The following is a 22,640-nucleotide window of genomic DNA, read 5'->3' as shown; positions in this document are numbered from 1 at the left end:
AGATATCTGCAGAGGCCACAGAACTACATCAGGTCACTTGGAATCAGTCCATCAGGTGATCAGTTCCAAGTGGCTGTGAGTTGCCCAATCTGAGGGCAGGGAGCGGAGTTTGGGTGCTCTTCAAAGAGCAGCAAGTTCTCTTAACTGGGGAGCCAACTCTCCCACTCCATTGCGCTATTTTTGTAAAAGGTATATTTAGGTATTTCTTTACATATTTATTTTTTTCATTTAATTTTTTAATGTGTATGTTTGCGGGCCTGAGTGTATGTTAAGAGGCCTTACTAAGTGTGTGGAAGGCCTGGCTCTCCCTCTATTCATTGCATGGTCTCCATAAGTTACGTAACTTCGGCAAGTTCCTAGTTTCACCATCAATAAGGTTTGGATTAATAAATGGTAGTTTTCAAGTCAGCTTAAATAATGACTCTAAGAAATACATTGCGACATTAAGAGTAACAAACTGCTGTCTCTCCCTTTGATAGGAGGAAGAGATTTTTCAAGCTATCAATAGGACCCAGAAAAGCTGTGTCTCTTAGGATGCTTTTCTGTGCCTGGTTTTCCTTAAGTGACCGAGGTGAGAGGAGGAAAATGGCAGTGTTGTAGCTGGGACTGAGGGAAGGGAGGCTTGGAGAGACAAGGATGCTGAGGAAAAGAGTCCAGGAATGGAGCAGGCTGAACAAAGGCACTTTGAGAGGCACAGCCTGGGACTCTTCTGTGTTAAAATTATGAAATTCAAAGAATAAACTAGGTCTAAGGTGAGAGAAAAATTGCTTTGCAAAATTTATTTTGATCTTCTAAAAAGAATTAGATCTCTAACAGAAAAAAATATCCTAGAGTAAGAATCTAATATAAAAGCTTTATAGAACCTTGCCTGGGATCAACTCTTGAGCCTGCTGCAGGAGAATGACAAGTTCAAAGCTAAACAGCTCAACTCTAACATTTTAAATATATAATAAAGCTGGAGATGGGAAGGAGCACTTGCCTAGACTGTGAGAGTCGCTAGGTCTAATATTTATTATAGAAAATGATAATATCAATAGCAATAATAACTCTGAGCATACACGAGGCACCAAAACATTACCTAACATGATCAAACTAGAAGCAGACAATGTTTCTTTTACTACCATTGTTCCAAATATTACTGAGTACCTTGAAATTATCTTGTACCTCTTACCAAAGCACAGAGTAAACATTCATAAATTGTTTTAGACAAGGAATTTAACAAAAATAAATAGAATTAATTTTACATTAAAAATCTGGACAATGACTTTTAAAGTAGGTCAGGTAATTTCAAATAAATATTAAACTCTGGAGGAGGTCAACTCCCCCTGCCTATGTGGCTGACAGAGAAAGAGCACATCTTACTGTACTTACCACACTACCCCGGCCTGCAGAGCAGAAGACACAGTGATGGCCCTGTCCAGGTCTTTTGTGAAGACTCCTGCTGCTAGACCATAGGTAGTATTGTTTGCTCTCTTGATCACATCATCTATGGACTTAAACTTCATGATTTGTTGCACTGGTCCAAATATCTACACAGAATAACACAAAAAAGGGGTAACTGTATATGTTAAATGTACAACCTATGCTTCCCTAGAAGCCACTGCACATTGGCTAAGGTATTATCTCTCATGTTAGACCTATTGGTAAGAATCACAACAGACGGCCACACACAGTGGACATAGAAACAGGCTGAGATCATGGATGATATTCTCTGTGGAGCAAATATCAATCATTATGACAGTGGTTTTTCCTTGGACACTGTAACAGAGCTGCTCAAAATGTAAGGACTAAACATCAAATCATTAACTGCATGATCTACTTGGAAACATTTTATAAACTTTAAGCCTAGTTTTCTTCATCCTGTGAAATACTGCACAAAACAGCAAGACCAAGAAAACAGTCCTCTGCACTAAGAATAACAAAGAAACAGATTGACAACAGTGTTTACTCTTTAAATTTAACTGTGTTATTGATTTAAATGTCAGTCATTCTTCTGTTTTGGATCACTTCATAATTTTAAATATTATGTAACATAGCATAGACTTTTATTCCTTTTGTCACCCAATTCTATGTACCATTACCAAAATGACTCATCACTGGAAGCCTAACTGTGGAACCAGTCCAAACTAACCAAAGCCTGAGGTCCTTGGCAGTGACTATCTTCACAGCTTGATTATTCTCGTATGAGCCAGTCTCTTATTTCTGTGGGAATCTAGTCAGGAAAGCCTCATACAACTTTATAGCTCACACCACAGGTTAGAAGAAACAAATGGTTTTACTTGTAGATATTACCCTTTTGTATTTTGATAAATTATCAAATACATTTATCAAAATGAAAGAGAGTCTTCTTGGGATGTTAGCATACTTTTCTGAGACATGTAAACATAGGTTGGCAAAAGCCTGAGAGCTGTCACATGGCTTGCTGGTTCCAAGTTAATTTGAATGGTATAGGGCAGTTAGTGGCCACTCCCTACAGCCTGGGGGTAGATCCTGGGGTCCTAAAGTCCATCATGACCCCATAACTGGGAAGCACAACATTGTGAACATTGGACATGGGAAGCAGGTAGGACAGAACTGTGCTGAGTTTGCTCAACTTAGCTGACACTGTGCATGCTCTGGACTCCTATTTTGAGGCAGCAAATGAGATATTCTAGTGAGCACATTATAGGATCAAATAATTCCTTAAATGATCATTATTTTCTGCTTTATTGTCCTTCCTATGCAAGTCATAGTCTAACAAGAACAATAACTCTAAGCAAAGAAGAATCACACAAGAAGGGCAGAAATGCACACAATTCGTGAGGAGTGAATTGATGTAGACAACCTAAGCATGTTGGATGATCCACATCTAATATTTAATTCTGTTCTTTATATTTATTTCCTCCTCTTGCAAAGCTGAATGATCCCCCTGCCTCTTTATTTGTTGATATCATGAAGGTAGAGGGAAAAACTCTTAGGTCCTCTCCTATATCAAGGACACGTGTATAAATTCACCGAATGAGGAAATTAGGAATCTGTATAGTTGAGTCACAGTGTCTTAAGTAGCATTCCATATGATGCTTTCATTGTCTAAGGTATGTGCTCATATCTCTGCATATAGTAAAAGTCTTCATATTCAAAATGTATATTAGCTACCATGTTAATTGCAAACTAGCTCCCTTTAGTTATATGTTGTCTATCTGGGTACTATCTTTATTGAGACTACTCAGATCGTACTCCCCAGAACTCTTCTTTATTTCCCCAACAAAGCCAGTCCAGTTTGTCTATGTGAGTTTGAGTTTTTTTATGCTCTTTGTATAACTGTGGCCATTCAGTATATGTTGTTCTGTGTCTGGCATATGTAACACACTATATGTACATTTATTCCTGGTTTTATAAATGATAAGGTCATTTTCTATTCCTTTAAGGCTGTGAATAAAGTCCCTACCAAATCTGTTGTACACTTCTGTTCATGTCAGAAACTCTTCACAGGACACTTGGATTTCTTACTGTTTAGCTTAGATCACTAATAACTTATGGCTTTGTCACCAAGTACTTCCTGGTAATGTTGGTCAAGGAGCTGAAGATTTTAGAGGGACACAGTTCACACACAGAGAGAACAGAGCAAGCCCATAAACAGAACCATGTGGAAACATTACCTCCTCTTTGGCAATGCGCATCTCATCGGTCACATTGGAGAAGACTGTGGGCTGGACAAAGAAGCCTTTGTTCCCCCAGCGTCCTCCACCACACTCCAGTTTGGCTCCTTCTTTCTTCCCACTCTCAATGAGATCAAGGATTTTATCATGTTGCTCCTTGTCAATCTAGTTGGAAGAAACCACAGGGAAAAGGAAAAGAAATGAAAATCACAAACACATAATTAGGATGAGGCTTCCAACGTCCAGGATACAGAGAATACAGGATATAGAGGTTACAGGATACAAAGGCTATGTCTGACTATTTGAATCACTGGACATAGGATCAGTTCATTCTGATCATTCTTGGGTATTTTTTTCCTGTGAAATTTTAGGAGGAAAGCTTAAGAATTTGCAAACTAAGTACAGTTACATAAACACAGAAATTGACAACATGGAAATATCCAGAGCTTTTATACACCTGTCATGTATCATTTATTCCCTTTGAAAGAAGTTTGTTAATGATGGTGCACATATGCCAGGAACTTACTTATTTCATCCTTACTGAAATAAAGGAGTGATGGGGAAGGATCACTTTGATTCAGGTCCAGTGGATATGATCCTTGGATATGCTTTTGACAATAGGAGATCTGTATTCTTCAGAGATAGAATCTGCCCTTTCTTTAGTCTATTGGTTTGGTTGCCCTTTCATACCACATATGAACATAGTTTGGGGTCAAGTCCCTACTGCACAGTTACAGGAGAGTGTCTACTAGCACCTGGGGACAGTAAGCTCTTTGTCGGGAAGTTTTCCTGTTCACTGTGGGGTGTTTAGCAGTGTCTATTCTTCTCACTAGAGACCCTCATGGACTCACAGCTCTCCACCTTGTTATAACAATTTAACCTGTCTCCTGATAAAGTCTACATCCCCTATCAGGATGTGCCTCAGGTCAAGGATCACTGTTCAGAGGCAGGCATGAATTCAGAATCACGGGACCAAAATCTTGAACAATAGATCATAACAAACCACAAACAAAAGCTGTGCAAGGTGGCTTTTGAGCAGGAGAGACAAAGACCTTCATATTTACAGTAGACTAACAACACAGAACACCCAGAGCCCCTGGGGGAATACCAAGCTTTTGATAACTAAAGGGAAAAGCTTGTCAGAAGTTTGCCAGAACCAGGACTTCAAGAACCACTTACATCATATGTCAGTGAGGGTGAGAACGCTGCAGAGTACCCAGGAGTGCTTTCCTGCTTAGACTTGTAGAATGATGACTGAAGTGAAAGGTTGATTAGTAGGAAGAAATGAGAGAACTAACTGTATATGTATCTCCAAGAGGTCTAAGAATTGTAGTAGGAATTAATTGAAATAGGAATTAAAAGCATACAGATTGAAGAAAGCAAACAATTGATGGTATTGGCTAAATTTTCTTTTTCTTTTGTGTGTGTGGTGGGCATGACAGTGCAATGGGTATAGAAGTCAGAGGTGGACTGTTGCATTTTACTGTTACTTTCTACTCCTCTTATTTATCTAGATAGGTTGTCTCTCTGAACCCAGCACTTATGAGTTTGATTACTCTGGTTGGTTTCCTTGCCTCGGGAAATCCCTACCTTATCTCCTGAACTTTGGGGTTATATATTAGCTACCACACACATTCAGTTATCTTATGAGGGCTCTGGAATTTGACCTCTGAACTTCACACTTACATGTCCAGTGCTTTATCCACTGGGACATCTCCCCAGACCTCTTCACATTTAATTCTTCCTAAACTATATCTAGGCATATACATGATTTGGCCGACATAAAACAGAATGCCTTCTTTGTTATTGGGAGTTATCCTCTTTACACAATGAAATGAGAGCAATGCCCACTAGCAAAATGCATAACGAAGAAGTTAACCATCGGTTTTAAGTAGGAGTCTTCATTCTTGTGTGGAAATTATTGTCTTTTTGTTGCATACTTGCCTGAGGGCCCTGATTTATTCCTTGGGTCAGAGGATTTCCAAGGACATATTTCTTGGCTCGCTCAACACTCTTTCTCACAAACTCATCATAAACTGACTCCTCAACGAAAATCCGGGATGCCGCGACGCAGCATTGGCCTTGATGGTAGAAGACTCCATGGTGTGCAAACTCGACAGCAATGTCCACTGCAGAGAGAGTGTTTCCATCAGAGAAGAGATATTCTCTAAGGCATACATTTATATGTGTGTGCACATGCACATGTCTAAATCAAAGAAACGTTTAAAAATCTACTTCTTTTCAGATGAAAAACGGTGATATGATGAAGAGAAGAACCACAGATTCAATATATCCAGAGTCTTAGAAGCCCGGTGACAAAATAATCTTGATGATCTTTTTATTTACAAATAAATATTAACAACAAAAGCAATCTGGGAAGAGGTGCTCACATAGCTTTAACACAGACCTTAGTAAGAATGTAGATTTGATTGTAAGCACAAATAACACAAAGAATCTTAAAACTCTTCCAAAGATCAAGATGTTTGTGACTCTTTTAGATTCAAGTTTTAACTGAATAAAAAATAAAACCTGATACTCTACTGACTGAGCTACCTAGGATCTCTCTATTGCTGATACCAAGAACTGCTTGCTAACAGGAGTCAGATCTGGGTGTCTCCTGAGAGACTTTGCCAGAGCCCTACTGATACAGATGAGGACGCTTGCAGCTAGCCATTGGACTGAACTAGGTGACTCCAATGGAGTAGTTAGAGAAAAGGCTGAAGGGGTTTGCAACACCATAGGAAGAACAACAATATCAACCAACCATAATCCCCACCCCACCATGCCCGAGCTCCCAGGGACTAAACCACCAACCAATGAGTACACATGGAGGCACCCATGGCTCCAGCTGCATATGTAGCAGAGGATGGCATTGTCCACCATCAACAGGAGGAAAAATCCTTGGTCCTCTGAAGGCTCATTTCCCCAAAGTAGGATAATGCCAGGGCATTGATGCTGGAGTGGGTGGGTGGGAGTGGATGCATCCTCATAGAATCAGGGGAAGGGAGAAGGGGGAATGGAAGAGGGGTGGGGAAGGAGACAACATCTGAAATGTAAATACATAAAATATCCAAGAAAAATAAAATTAAAAAAGAAATGTAAATAAAGAAAATATCCAATAAAAGAAAAGAAAAAAATAGCAAAAAATGAAACCTGAGTTATTCATTGCCTAAATAATATCAAGACATTTATATACTTTGATCAATGAAAAACATTTTATCTTTCTGAAAATACCAAGAAAACCCATTAGTATTCAGAATCATCACAGATTGTATGAACTTTTACTTCTGGCAAGACACTTCCAAAATATATCTAGATCCTGTGTCACACATACCCACAAACTCATTGCTTAGTTTATACAGCACAGCATGCCTATGGCTTTTATTGGGATATTCTTGATTCCAGTGAAAAGAAAAATGTCTGTGTCAATTTTATATATGAGGATTCCATTCAATATTATAGGAATAAGTTGTCAATCTGTGAGCCAATTATAACTGCTTGGATTGCAGTGAGGAGATTTTCTAGAGTGACAAACAGGGGACTTTGCCATGTGTCGAATAGTAAACAGAAAGTAAACTCTAAAATCTCCTGGAAGAATCACAACAGTGACAACAGCAAAGTCCAGGTATCGTTTGTTTTTCTAAGTCTCATTGAAGGAAGAGGTACAGGAAAGCTTGACCTTTAATTTCCATGAAATTAGCCTGGTTAGGAAGAAACCCAAAATGTCATTTATTAGTAAACCAGAGTGATTTGGAATATTATGGCTGGCTGTCAAACCCAAATGATAATTTCCCATATTTACTAACATTAGTTGAAAATGAAAAATATTTAAGCAAATCTCATGTTCTTCTGGCTCTCCCCATATACTAGGTGAACACAAAAAGAAAATATGAAATGACTAATAGCCAGACTCCTGCTGGCTACAAATGTATCAGGTATCATGGACTCAACACAAATAAAGATATAAAATATCAAAACCAGATCGTAGATCCAGACCATTTACACAATCTCGCTTTGATACAGGGAAGTAGGAATCTATTCCAACCCAGGACAAAATCATACCTGTGCTTAATTTATCTACATTATGGAAAAGTTTAAAAGCTTTCCAGAGTCACCACAGACTCTAGTTAATTACTTTCACCTTGAAGGAATGTCATTTGTAAGACTCTAGGAGACTGTGACAGAATCAGGCATGAGGAGGAAGAAGGTGAGATGCTAACAAAGGGTTCCTACTCACAGTCGGCATCTGCAAACACAATGCAAGGGCTCTTTCCCCCAAGCTCCAGCGTGACCCTCTTCAGATTGCTTTTTCCTGCAGCTTCCTTGATTAATTTGCCAACCTGAAATCAAACATCACAAAGGAGGGGGCTTAGCATGTTCCTGTGTAGATAGATTCATGTAAACTTTGAATTATAGAACATTTGCACCACCATTTCCTTTCATTTGGAGGAAACATTCAATGGTGTTATTCAAGATCTGGCATCTTCAGATCTAGAAGCTTCCCTATAGGTTGATGTCTATATGCAGGTGAGGACTGGCACACATTAGGTTAAGGCCATGATTTTACAGTAAAAATGTAAGGAGGGGACAAAGCTTTTGTAAGGTGGGAGAGAATGGGAAGGGAAAGGGAAAGGGAACGGAGAATCAAGTTGGAGACAGAGAAGGATGACCCAGATCTGCGTGACCTTGATTTGCCAAGATAGTTGGGCTGGATTTCTGTAGGCAATTTTTTCTTATCTAGGTGTGCAGTTTATATCCTTATCAATTAGTTGTGAATTCATTGTGTGGATCTATTGTGGATTGAAAATTTAACATATAAATCTAATTGATAAATTACAGTTCATTGAGTCATGGCTTCACTGGGTTGTTGGGAGTGTGAGTAGAGTCCGTGGCAGGTGGCTGTGCTAGCCCAGCCCATGCTGGACTTCTAGAGCTCTGATTTTACTGGGTAGCTGGAACAAGAGAGTTTGCAGCTAGCAGAGAGCTTCCGGAAGAGATACTAATTAGAGATAAATTTTAGTTAGTTCCATTTGGCCCCATGGGTGCTGGAACTAACACTAGGGACCAGTGTGGCAAGGTGCCATGCTGAAAAGGCTCATGTACAGCATGGGTTAGTGAGTACTTGGGGCAGGGTGGGGTCACTGAGGTAAAGATACCAAGCAGTGCCATGAGGCCCTACAGGTGCCAGGACTAGCACAGGATAAAAGGGTTTAGGTTTTTTAAATATTTACCACAACACTTCCCTCATCAAGTATGCAAGTGTGAGACAAATCAGAAAATGCCCATGGTCAGGCAAACAGACGTGGCTACCTAGAGAACTGACTTTCATGAGAAGGCAGATAATTATTTTTCATTTTCATCAGAACTTCCTCTCTGTGTTTGATCAGAGATACTCCTGAGCACCTCATGTATTGACTTCTTGTCTCCCTAGAGACATTCATAGAACTCAGTACTCTCTTTGGGATCATCATTTAGTACAGACTTTTCTTGAGCTCTTCTCTGATAACTCTATATGGACATGATTCTTTCCTTGGTCTCCCGAAGAAGGACATGACGGTCCTTTTCTCCTTCCTGTGTGTTTATCCTGGTATGCTCACTGTTAGTGGATCTCAATACCTTTTGCCCTTATTTCCTTGGCACCATGCTTCTGTTTCTCCGATACATGTCACTGCACAGAGAGAGACTGGCTCTGAGTTCTGAGTTCTTCAGCCCTTAGCTTGAATTCTGCCATACTAGTTTCTTCTTTATGCTAGTCCCTTCATCTAAAATAAGACATTGCTTTCATTTTATTTTACTTGCTGCTTTTGCGTCCCTTTGATTAAAGGTTATTTTCTAAATAATTCTTCTTGTTTTTCATTTCTAAATTCAGCTTTTAAAATGACTTGTACATTAAGACCACATTCCATTGTAAAGATCTTGACCTTGGTGACTAGAGGTACCCATCATATTCTGCCTCTATAATCCTCTGGGTCTCTGCTATTCTGCACATTGGATTTCAATGAGGTCTCTCTTGCATCACAGTGTGGAGGGAAGATCTATGTTGATACTGTGTTGCTATTATTCCTATTATTCTGCAATGCATTAAAGAAAAGATAATCATTTCACTTAAGTTTCCCTTTTTTTCTATTGTTGTTGTTGAAGGTATTGTTTTTTCCATGTATTTTTGGTTTCTGTTTTTTTTCCCAGAGGGATTATTTTATTTATTTTTTAAATTTTATTCCCCTCTGGGTCCACCCCCAGAGAGTTACACATACCATACCTCCTCCCCACTCCTTGGACTCCCTCCCCTGTCTCCGTGAGGATGTCCCCTCCCGACCCACCCCACCAGACATCTAACTTCCTGGTGTCTCCAGTCCCTTTTATTAACACTTTTATGATTCTAACTTTAACTCTTGATAGTAGATGAATAAAAATAAACAAAAAGCAGTAATATCCCAGGAAAGTCCTGCCTCAAATTGATCTTCCCTGCTTGTCTTTCACGCTACTGTCTTCCTTCTGTTTTGTTCTGTCTTTTATTTGTGAGAGTGAATCCCCATGTAGCTCAATCTGGCTTCAACCTTGTGATCCTCCTGCTTCCCTTCCCATGTTTGTATAGTGGTGTGTTGCATAATTCTGAGACTCTGTAGTACAACCTTTGTGATCATTTTCATTTAAAAAGTTTTTATTTTCTATATAACAAATGGTATCATTTTGAGTCCCCTAGTCAGTTTAGTAGAAAACTTCTCTTTAATATAGCTAAATTTGTCTTGGTTATGGGAGTATGACCAGAATACATTTTCTGAAGCTACACATGGCAAACGAATAGAAAAGCTTGTTAGAAATATGGGTATGGGGAGCTAGAGAGATGGCTCAGTAGTTAAGGGCATTGGCTGCTCTTCCAGAGGTCTTGAGTTGAAGTCCCAGCAACCACATGGTGGCTCACAACCATCTATGATATGATCTGATGCTCTCTTCTGGCATACAGGTATACATACAGATAGAGTACTTATGTAAATAAAGTAAATAAATAAATAGTATATTAAAATAAAAATAAATGAGTGAGGAATAAACTATATATATATATATATATATCAAATTCAGGTAGACAATTTGAAGCTTGCTTGAATTTTCTCAGAAACCAGTCATGTTACTTTTATCTCATAATTTCATTCCCTTAATTTGAAAAGGTAAAACATGAACTTCCCAAAGAGGATTATGAAAAGGCAAAAAAATGAACTGTTTATCCTTTTGTTGCATTCCTTGTGAAGAAGAGGTAACCAGTGTTCATAAAATATTTCTTATATACTATGTGGCTTGTGCCTATGAGAGATTCATTTGCCTGGGGATTAAAAGTGCTTCAGGACCTCTAAGTCAGGAAACAAATGTTGAGAAAAAGTATAAACAAGTTTCCACAGAGTGTTTGTTTTGGACTAATGCTATGTTTCCCTCAATGGATCTTCTAAAATCACATCATTATCATTTTGCTATTTAGAAGTAGTCCTACACCATCCTGTGACTAACCTTGAACAAAAGAGCCTTGAGACTAGCCAGGCAAGAGAGTGAGAAATATCCCCAAGGGTGTACACGCTCACGATTAGGAATCTCAGACAGCAGGAACACAGATGGAAACACTGTTGAATTCAGGGTTTCTGAGAACTTCAGATAAGAGCACCAAGGCAGTGTGGGAACACTGGGAGTCAGGTGCGAGAAGCTGATGTCCCCATAAAACCCAAAGCCTGGGAAAGTGAAAGAGAGTAACCAAGGCCATTTGCTGGCTCTTAGGGGGCTGCTAGATGTCTTATTCTACTAGTTCTCACTTTTACTATGTAAAACCAAGTAAAGCAGATATTAGGGTCCCTATGCTCTTCAGATAAAGAAATTAAAATGTGGCAAAGATACTTGATGTTTTAGAGGCATAGTATTTAAATGGTTAGGTTGGAATTTGACCTCGTATGTTGCCTGGTCTTCTAATTTCCATGCTTTTTGTGAGATTGGGGGCATATAAAGTAGCCTCAAAATGGTATATAGCCCAGGATCAGTCAAGACCATTAAGCCCTTACACTGCTGCTGGGATCAGGACTAGAGTAATGAACATAGGTTTTGGACTCAGAAATGTGGCAGAGGCTGGGAAAACCCAGGGTTCTATCTGTCAGCCTTTTCCTGCTATGATGTCAACCATTATTTACAGAAGTTATTAGTGTGTCACTGGCATCCTCTCATCTTCTCCCCTCCCCCAAGAGAAATGCTGAATACAATTCTTTGGTTGTTGCTTTTCATTGTCTCTGCTTTTAATCATATTTCAGTCAGACATTTCTCCACTGCGTACTATCTTTCTACTATTCATGAAAGACAAAGAAGATGCACTTTAGAAGATCAAAAATAGAATAAAAATAGAATGTAATGTTTCGTCAGTTCAGCTTTCTGTGGTGTTTAATGAAATGCTGAAGCAACTGTACTTATAAGGGAAATCAACCTTGACTTATTGTGGTGAATATTCTTCTTGCTTCTCAGTCCTCAAGTAGTTAAAACCATTCCTCGACACTTTCAGCAAGTTGTAGCACGCATCGAGGTTCAGGTAAGTTTTCCTTTCCTTACTCTCCTGTACATAATTCATCACCTTCTCAATCCTCTTTATTTCTTGCAGGTATTGTCAGCTTACTTTTCATGCATGCCAATGAGGCATGCAGTCAGTCTCTTTTGGGGCTGGATAGCTATTAACGTGATAGCCAAGTAGGGTGACACAAATATCGCTCAGTTGGAAATAGAGTAAGCTCTAGATTTTCTTTTTGTTTATGATAGAAAATCATGAAATATACAGAATTCTATCTTCCAAGCCTTTTGTTCTCCCTCCTTTTGCCCCTCCTTATTAGTGCTTATAGACTGTTGACTATTCTTCAACTGTGTCTATCCATACTGAGGCCAGGCACACTCAAACCTGAGACTCTCCAACAGAAGCATGGAGGGAAGCAGAATTTGTCTCCTTTTCAGGGTATGCTGGATAGACAGTTCCAAAACATAAGATGCTGGTTGGGGATTTGGCTCAGTGGTAGAGCGCTTGCCTAGCAAGCGCAAGGCCCTGGGTTCAGTCCCCAGCTCCGGAAAAAAAAAAAGATGCTAAGGGTGAAACTCTATTTAATTTTCTTAATCTGAAGGATGTATTTACATTCATTCATATAAATCACTGTGCTCTAATTTATATTGTTTCTATCATATATTTTTCCAGTCATCTGACAGAGCCAGTGGCTAAATTTCTATGAGAGACATAATAGTAAACACATTGAACATTGTAATCATTCTGAATTAGCAACAGGTATCTTCTTTTATCCTAAATTCATCCAGCTGGGCTGGATAGACATATTTTTCAAGGACTGAATAAGTAACAAATCATTGAAGTAACTTTTATTTTAAGAAGCATTGTCTGATAAATAGCTGCAGGAAACATGCTTGCTCTGGGAGGGGATGAGATACTCAGAGATCCGCCCTACCTGGGTTGATCCCGTGAAGGCCACCTTGTCCACATCCATGTGAGAGGAGATCGCTGCCCCCGCAGTTGGCCCATAACCAGGGACAATGTTCACCACGCCAGGAGGAAACCCTGCCTACAAGCATCCAACAGATGGAGAATTTAATTCACAGCAGAGGTGGGTATGGGACTGAAGCTGTGCTCTTAGTCTAACCTTATAAGTTTTTCTCCCAAGAAAATTTCACCTACGTATTTATTCTTTATTATTACTAGCTTTTCGTCAATATGGAATTTTACTCAAAGGGGATGTTTCATTTCTTCCAAGACTCAAAACCCCATCAGTGGCTCATATTTCTAACGATTAGCTGTGCTAAATGTCAGAAGGGTGAACTCCCACAATTCAGAAAATTATGATAAAGTACATAGACATTTGGGATGATCATCAGGGCTAGAAATCTAGAGATCATGTTTTCAATTTTTCACTGTTGACTTGTCATGAAAGTGGCTACGTTACAAATCCCAAGTGGTATTGTTTGATCAGTAAAACATCACAAAGGCAAAGCCTCTCTGTGAAGTATGAGAATGGCGGACAGATTTCTCTCCCACTGACAGCACCAATGACAGAGCCTTGATGACCATGTTATAAGTTCATGGTATTTGATTAAAAAAAAGCATCACTTTTGACAATTTTTTGTCCATTTTTGTTTGAAATGAAAATATCTTCAAGACATTGTTTTTCATTATGAAATTCTAAGTTGCCATTTTGAGTCTTTGATACAATATTAAGGATGAAATCCAATGTTTTAAAGTGGTAAAATCACACATTTTGGTTAACTACATAAAAGTGCCGTGTTCCATGCACTTTGAACAGAGAAGAAAATGAAGATGAATATGAACGGCTGGATATATTCTTTTCACAATATGTCCCAATATTCCCACAAGTATATCACCACAATTGCTTCCAACCTTCAGCCTATTAAAACTAAAATGATTGAAGGCATTTACAGAAGCAACCAGGCAGTTGTCAACAAATATTTCAACATTTGAAAGAACACTTCATTTCTTCCTGGATTATGTTCATGAGAGTCCACAGTATAAATAACGGATTACAAGGTGATTGGCTATGAGCCTCTGACTATGGATTCCTGTCATTATTTAGGAGAAGAGACATTTGTGCTGACTGACAGAATCCCAGCCCTTAGCTCTGCTGCTTTCTTTTTTTTTTCTTTCTTTTTTTTCCCCCGGAGCTGAGGATCGAACCCAGGGCCTTGTGCTTGCTAGGCAAGCGCTCTACCACTGAGCTAAATCCCCAACCGAGTTCTGCTGCTTTCACCTGCATGACTGAACAGGAGCCTCATGTGAACAATACTTGAAGTGTACAGTACACGTAAACAAGGTCTGTAAGGTAAACGGGGACCCAGGATATGACTGCAGGTTTAGACTCAGGAAACTCACCTCTTTTATTAAAGATGCCATGTGAAGAGCAGTGAGAGGAGTTTGCTCTGCTGGCTTGACGACCACCGTGTTCCCACAGCTGAGGGCAGGGCCTATCTTCCAAATGAACATAAGCAGTGGAAAATTCCACTAGAAAGCAAAAATGAAAAAAATGGACCCTTTACATTGTCTCAAACCACAGGTTCTAGAACAACCTGCCTTGATAGATGTTGAATAAAACTGTGTAAGTGCTTCATACTTCCCTGAAACATCTCACTTAGGGTCACCGCTAAGAGCAACTAACACATGCTAAATGTTCTGGACTCACCGTATAGAAGGAAACAGGAAAACACTCCCAAATTTAATCAAGTCCTGCTATCCTGAATGCTTATTCTACAAGGAAGAATACTTTATGGTTTTGTATATAAATAAGCATATCAGATGTGAAAAGATGTGACATTCTCTCCCCTATATTTCCCTAGAGTCCCTTTATTGAATTTACCTAATCATAATATCTTTTAGCATATTTAATGCTAGAAGACTTGATTTTTACATTTTGGATTTGTGAGACTGAAATCAGGCCATGGATACATTCCAATTGTTTTGCACAACAGAGAGGTAGGCTCAGATCAGGGCAAACAATATTGTTAAACCCAAAGGAAGTTCACATCCAGAGGGTGAGAGCTTTGGGTTCAGATCCCTACACACCCTCTGGCCAGCTGTAAGAAGTGAGATAGGTGACTACTTCTCTGCTTAGGCATTCACCTCCCAAGAGTCCTGAAAGTGGTTCTTGCTACTTTAGATGGATCTCTTCTGAATCCACCGAGAAAGAACGCTGAGGGATAGTACATGTCTGTGTGAGGCCCAGGCTTAGATCCCCAGAACAACCGAACAAAGCAGCTGAGGACAGTTAGTGTTTGGACTTATTCAAGTTACTCACTGGTAGAGTGATGTAGATGTGCTGGAGGGATTTTAAGCCTTTAAAGTAATAAGCACTTCTATTAAATGCATCGATATGTTCAGTCTCATTAAATAAGAGTCACTGTCACTCCAAAAAAGAAGTGGGACGCCTCACTCTATTTTAATTTTGCCTTTTAAATTACATCAGCTATATACAGCTCATGTCCTGTGTGTCAAGCTTAGAGGAAATCTGGTTCATCCAGAAGTTGATTTTCTGACAGAAGAACTTTGAGTACCCAATCTTGATTTCTAAAGTTGCAATGCAGGCCACACACTTTCCCAGTTTTTTACTTAAGTCAAAAGATATTTTCTGATATTTTAACAATCTTGCTGCATTTACTATTCATGGTGAGAAATTTCAGGGAGGAAACAGAGTGCTGGAGGTTGCCAGTATGACTGTGACCCACTGACGTGGAGTCTCAGCACAGATGAGCCGTGATAAACCCTTGTCATATTCTTACACGGCACAGCTCACGAAACCGGAACATAGCACAATTTCCAAAGCCATTCATGCAGTCAACACTTGGGGCTCATGTGATAACACTGAAATGCCCTCCAAGGGCACAGCCATCTATCCAAGGTCTCTGAAGGAGCTAACTCCTATATAAGAAGCTCAGTTACAGGACGATAAGCTGCAGGCAGTCATGCTTGTTGAATTTACTTCACACATAACCATTGCATGAGCTTCACTTGTATGAAAATGGGCTTCCTCCCTGGATTAATGGAATTCGACCTTTCTTTCCCTCATTGGGAGTCAGGAAGGAAAACTTACAGGGATGATTTGGCCACACACCCCAATAGGTTCACGTCTCGTAAAAGTGAAAATGTCTCCATCTGGAAAACAGAGCAGACACAGACAGCACTCATTAAAGGTAAATGTGTTGTGCAGGCATGGCAGGGTGGATTTGAGATTGATGTGAGAAGAACCACATACTCAGCAGCAAAAAGCAAACAAAGGACCCTATTTACAAGGCTAATAATGTAAACAATGGGATCCTCAAATGTCAATTTCATTCTAAAAACTGGGGCATATGTGACAAGATGGGAAAAGATCTGACAGGCAGTTAACTCTATTTTTTGTTTTCAAAATGGCTGCCTTCCACATCAGCCTGTTCATAGAGTAGTCCGGAAAGGAGCTGGGGAGAGAAGAGTATCGATAAGGTGTAAATGTTTCCAATGTCTCAAAATTCCCAGGGCCATGAACCTTTAAGATGGTGAATGGTTTAAAATATTAAAAATGTAAGCTGTGTTTCTACTGCCTTGAAATTTGTGTGTGTGTGTGTGTGTGTGTGTGTGTGTGTGTGTGTGTGTGTATGTGTGTGTGTGTGGATGGTGGTGGTGGTAGTGGTGGCGGCAGTGGTGGTGGTAGTGGTGGTGGTGGTGGTGGTGCCTACTAAACACAAATGCAATGTCTTTTAATCTAAGGGAAAAATCTTTAAAAAATAACCATCAGGCTTTGGCCAAGTCCTATGCCTTACTCTGATGTGGTTACCAGGGGAATTTTGTTATTCTGTATTTTGTTCTGGCTTCCACAGGAGCTTACTGCTACCACAGCAGGTACTTTTTCTGTCAAGACCCACAGGTACTTTAAACAGTTTCTTCTAGGTTTCCTACCCGTGGAATAAGAGCCTCGAAAGAGCCCCCTTCATGGGACGTCTGTGGTCTCATTCATAAATCCTAACTTCCTGGTGATCACCTTCCATAATAAATTCTCCAGTTAGCTTGGCAGTGCCCATCAGGAACAGAACTGATGTGGATTATTTGAGTTCAATTACAGACATGAAACTCAGCCTCTACTCCATTCCCAAATTGATTATTTTTTTCACTTGAAATATTTTTCACGTGTCTGTTCTCCTACATGCACACTGAGTAATAGTTACACAATCACTTCCATGCAAACTTAACTCAGCTAGTAAAAGCACTCCTCTCATCTTTGTGGTTTGTAAAACATGCTAATATATAAATTAGTTAATTCTAAATACACTCAATTTAAAAGGGCACAGATTAGCATAACTGCCTCTTTCTGGACTATATATATGTATATGTATACATACATATGTGTGTGTGTGTGTGCGTGTTAAAAAAACGATGTTGTAGGAAGGATATCAGTGTTGTTATGGAAATGGAGCAGAAATCGGTAATTTCGTAGACAGCTTTGGACAGTTTGAGCGCTTAGACACCTCACTGAATTTTTAACTGAATCTATGATCATGGTCTTACTGTAATGCTGCCTATGTGCTACAGAGTTTTATTTTCTGCATAGTTAATAGATACAACTTTAAAGAATGTTGACTCTTAATAGAAGTTCCTTCTTCAGAAAGCTGTTTACTCAAAATCAAGGAGAAAATAGTCTTCGTCTTATTGTTTGACATCTTCATCAGAATTTGTGATAGTGGCCTGGCCTTTGTCACAATCCCTCCTACTTTTCCAAGTGTACTCACCACTCGGTATTGTTTGACCATGGATCTTGTCAGCCCAGCCTGCACAGTACTTTAATGCTTTTATGCTGCCTCCTAAATCCGACAAGTACGCATTGGCAAAGACTTTCCCACCATTGATGGCCTCTATTGTCTGAAAAACCAACACAAAACACAGTCAGTAATTGCAACCAGAATATTAGATTAATAAAATTGCTCCATGGAGCTGTAGAGATGGCTGGAACATCAGCTGCTGTTTTAGAAGAACCAGCTTCATTTCCAGCATGATGGCTTACAGTCATGTACAGCTCTAGTTACATGTGATATTATGCCTCCTCTGCCCTCTGAGAGCAGCGATCATACACATCATGCATAGAAACACATGCAAGGCAAACATCTGCACACATGAAATAATTTAAATAAAAAAGAATGACTGTATACTCATGTACATATGAGGAGCACAATTGAACTCAGAAGTTGTAAAGAGAGAATGTCAAAAAGGTGGCAGGTGGCACGTGGGGGGGTAGACAGGGTTGGTAGGAAGTAGTTGTGTATCGATATAATCAGTATCTATTTTATAAATGTATGGTATCCTATAAGAATAAAAAGTAAATTAAAATATATAATCAATATTTTCATGAGTTAATATTTGAGTATGAAAGGGAGCTCTGTAATCATAAGGAATCTCAAATCATCTTGATTAAACTCCTGTTTTTAAAACAGAGTCAAATAGTTGGTTATTTTTATGGCCACATAGCAAGATCATGGTAAACGATCCCCTGATAGTAAGATTCTGGTGGTCTGACCCTTGTGTCCTTTCGGTCACTTTCTGAATCCCTTCCAGCTAAGCAATGTCTAAACATGAGGCACAATTTCACAGGTATGCGTCTGTGAATATGACTAGTAATTTCCTTGTCATATAAGAAGTATTATAACAGGATCCCACTTTGCTGTCCAACTCTACAGACATAGAGTGTTTGCAATTTCTCAATGCCTAAATAACTATTGTCATATTTCTGGCAGATAGAAAAAAATCTATTCATCCACTTTGTCCATGGACTTTCCCCAGCAGTTTTCAATGATAGTCCTGATGGGGAGACAACATAGTAACAACTATTTCAGCAGTCAGACTATAAAGTTCCAGACTTTCTGCCCCTGTAGTCCTGTCCTCCTTCTCTTTTCATTCTGATTATACAGGTCTCCTGGAAACCCTACATTCTACGAGGTGATCACCCAATAGCTAAGCCCTCCTTTCCAGTTTATATGTCCACTCCCTCAGAATGGATGCCTACGTGATTTTTCTATGTCTGTTCTTCATCCTGTGGCCTTCCAAGGTGACAGAGGCAGTTAAAACTTTTCATGCCGAGACAAATGACAGAAGCCATGTTATCTGCTTTCTTCCTATTCAACACAGAGGAGGCTGTGGTTTTATTGCAACAGCTACTGATTGTATTTTTCCCTAATATTGAAAAATTTAGCGAATTTGAGAAAAGTGTGATTCTTTACAAGTAATTGGTATTGCTTCCAATGATATGAAGATAATAAAATATAGTTTGGATTCTAATGGGAAACCGCACTGCTTTCAGTTGGCTTTATTAAACAGGGACTTAAAAAACAAGAAAATCTGCTCTCATTTATATTCTATACTGACATATCTATCCACAGAAATGAAAAAAAAAAGCATAGCACTCAAAACAAAGCACTATTTTATTCCACATTAATTCTACATTCTGTTTGTTAATTCTTTTATACCCTGTGAAAACAAAAATCACTTCTCTTTGTCATGACATTTTGAACAGATACCTGGGAAGAGGAGTCATTGTAAAAATATTTGGCTTGATATATTACAATTTATTTTAGAGCAATATTTTGTCACTTGCAAGAAATTCATAAATATTCCCCAGAATGACATTATCTCCAGTGAGTCTGAGAAATCAAAGGCATTGTTAGAGGAGCATTTACCATATCAAGGGCTCTGAGAAGTTCTAGAGAAAAGGCAGGACGGTTGGCCATGTGTTCTCTTAACCATACTGACTGACTGGCCAGTTGAAGCAGTGAGGGCTGCACCCACATATGTATCTGGTTATTGGCATTGGTTAATACTCACAGCCAGCAGCAGACGATCTCTCTCCATTAAGTCAGCCAGCTTGTTCAGCAAGCGTCCTCTCTCTGAAGCATCCATGGTGCGCCATGGGGAGCCAATCTGGAAAGCCTGTCTTGCGGCCTTCACAGCTTTGTCAACATCTGCCTGAAAATCACAGATCAATCCATTCAGGATAATCAAAATACTAGATGCACAAGCACAACATCACAACCTTATGAACTTATATCCTTACAAACAGAAGCTCCATTAGCCTAAAGTCCAGAACATTTACACACCCAACAATCTAGAATGTTGTAATGGTTTCTCTTGATTAACATTTAGAACAAGTTCCAGTTGTCTACCAAATAGTTAAATGACTAGAATAGAAATGGCATATTTTAATAGATGTCACTTTATCCTATTATAATAGGACCATGTTTATTTTACTTGAAATCATGTTCTAGTTAATTTACACACATTAGCTCATTTGATTCAGAAATAAAGAGACTATCTCCCTTACCAAATTAGGACTAAAGTACCAAATAAGTGTCCTTTCCCATTGTACCCAATTAAAAATGAGGCCTCATCATATACACAGTGGTTTGCATGTGAAAGGCAAATACAGGCTGAAATGTTTTAACAGTTGTCACACAAGTAAGAGTTGATAGACATAGGGACCGAGGGGCAGATGTAGGCTTGGCATGGCACATGGGTTATAACCAGGATCCAATAGTGTCTGGAAATCTGTGATTTCTGGTCCAATAAGATATGAGAAATCCTAGCACCACACTCTTGCCACCATACTCTCTTCCCTCCCTTCACCATCACTGCAAATTCTCCCCTTTCCAACTATGAGCCAGCATAAATCCTTCTTCCTTACAGTTGCTTCGGTCAGCTACTTTGTAAGGCAGATAAGAAAAGTAACAAGCATGCAGATATTTTTGTGCATTTGCTCTAATGCCACTTGTATTATGTTAAACTGGTCCCCAAAATTGCTCGAGAATCTGCACAGAACCTTATCCTGAGTTGGTTTTCATTGGTAAATAAAGTTGTCAGTAGCCAATGGCTGGGAAGAGAGACAGCAGCGGGACTTTAGGATTCCCAGGCAAGGGACTGAGGGGAAGGAGAGGGATTGCTGTCATGCCTGGGAAGGAAGACAGCCACCAGGGAGGAGAAGGGTAGAAGACAGAGAGGTAGTGATTACATAGGTGCCATGGAATACAGCTGATGGGCTGCAGGGCAGCCAAGATAGAATATAGATTTTAGTAATAACTCAGGAATATGGGAGAAGGGTACATCATCCATGTGGAGGTTAGGAAGTGGCCCAGCCATTGAGCTGTTTAAGGCATATCCAAATATAAAGGGTGTGTGTGTGTGTGTGTGTGTGTGTGTGTGTGTGTGTGTGTGTGTGTGTCTTTCATTCAGGAACCTAGAACATTTGGGCGGGTAGTAAGGAGCACCACCACCACCACCACCATCACCAGATGTCAGTAACCATAATTGGGTACTCCAACAGACAATTCCTTCTGAGAGCAGCTCTGCTAATTCTGCTGTGCTCTTCACACACAAAATGAATGAACACACATTTATAGTAACAGCCACGTTATAATTCACGCTTTAATTGGAACTTTGTGAGCGTGGACAGGCTGCAGATTCTCCATGGGTCACAGAAGATATCTGTTAGTCGAGATCCTGAGCTGGGCCCAAAATAGAGTTTTCCCCTTCAGCAAAGGAATGAAATAGAATACATAGTCTATCTCATCTACAGCCAGCCAGCTTCCCTGCATGAGCCACTCAGTCACTTTACGTTAGTCACCAATGTCCATGAGATCTTCCACTTTCCTACATTCTCTTTCAGAAAAAAATGAAGAACAAATTTGTCCCATAATCTTATTTGGAAAGAAATAAGCATACACACACACACACACACATATCAAATAAAAATATTTGTTGTAGAATTAAGAGGGGATAAAGGAACAACTACTAAAATAAAACATGGCCCTGATGAGGGCTCATTGACTAAAGGTTCTTGCTGCCACATCTTACATCTTGAGTTCTGTCCCTGAGTCCACATGGTAGAAGGAAAGAACCATCATCAACATGCTGTCCTTCAACCTTTAGACAGAGGCATGATACCTGTACAGATACACATTTATGTGTGTGTGTGTGTGCATGCAAATAGCAAATAAATATTTTAAATGTAATTAATTTTAAAAATTCTGTGTATAAAACTAGTATTTTCTGGAACTCCATAAATTCTACACACACACACACACACACACACACACACACACACACACACACACACACACGAGACTCCTGCCTTCCTCTACAGGTAGATAGAAAAATGGTTTTGAAAGAAACCTTGACATTTGAGAAACCATCCTATACAAAGCTGTCATAAATAATTTTGTTCTTACATTTATTTCTTTTAGGCCACGGCTCCCCTCCTCTCACACGTATTTCATCCTTCGGTATCAGAAAGAGTAAGGATGGTGAATTTTCAGTGAAATAACCCTCCCCCTGCTTTGAATTCTGATTTCTCTCTTTGAACCATGTGAGAGTTGAGAGACCCAAACATCCATTCTAACTTTAAGTTTGATAATGATAGGACGGTGAGGTGAAGATTTTGTTCCGAAATATTCACTAAATTGAAGCAACATACA

General features: G+C 39.4%; 1 protein-coding gene across 6 annotated transcripts in view; it reads right to left on the bottom strand.

Moving 5' to 3' along the window:
• The window catches only part of Aldh1a1 (aldehyde dehydrogenase 1 family, member A1), a 145,077-nt gene that overhangs the window by 5,788 nt on the left and 116,649 nt on the right, over positions 1-22,640 (bottom strand). For all 6 annotated transcript variants that reach the window (XM_087611755.1, XM_087611710.1, XM_087611856.1 and 3 more), the window contains 9 exon segments: positions 19,999-20,139; positions 17,916-18,045; positions 16,247-16,308; positions 14,536-14,664; positions 13,103-13,216; positions 7,876-7,978; positions 5,583-5,767; positions 3,639-3,803; positions 1,372-1,529 (listed from right to left, as the gene is read on the bottom strand). In XM_087611755.1, the coding sequence (XP_087467881.1) occupies positions 1,372-1,529; positions 3,639-3,803; positions 5,583-5,767; positions 7,876-7,978; positions 13,103-13,216; positions 14,536-14,664; positions 16,247-16,308; positions 17,916-18,045; positions 19,999-20,139 (1,187 nt within the window).

Source organism: Rattus norvegicus, chromosome 1, assembly GCF_021556685.1.
Source record: "Rattus norvegicus strain SHRSP/BbbUtx chromosome 1, alternate assembly SHRSP_T2T, whole genome shotgun sequence".
In the NCBI taxonomy this organism is placed as follows: domain Eukaryota; kingdom Metazoa; phylum Chordata; class Mammalia; order Rodentia; family Muridae; genus Rattus; species Rattus norvegicus.
The sequence above is the reverse complement of the archived record's forward strand: the minus strand, read 5'-3'. Positions and strand labels throughout refer to the sequence as shown.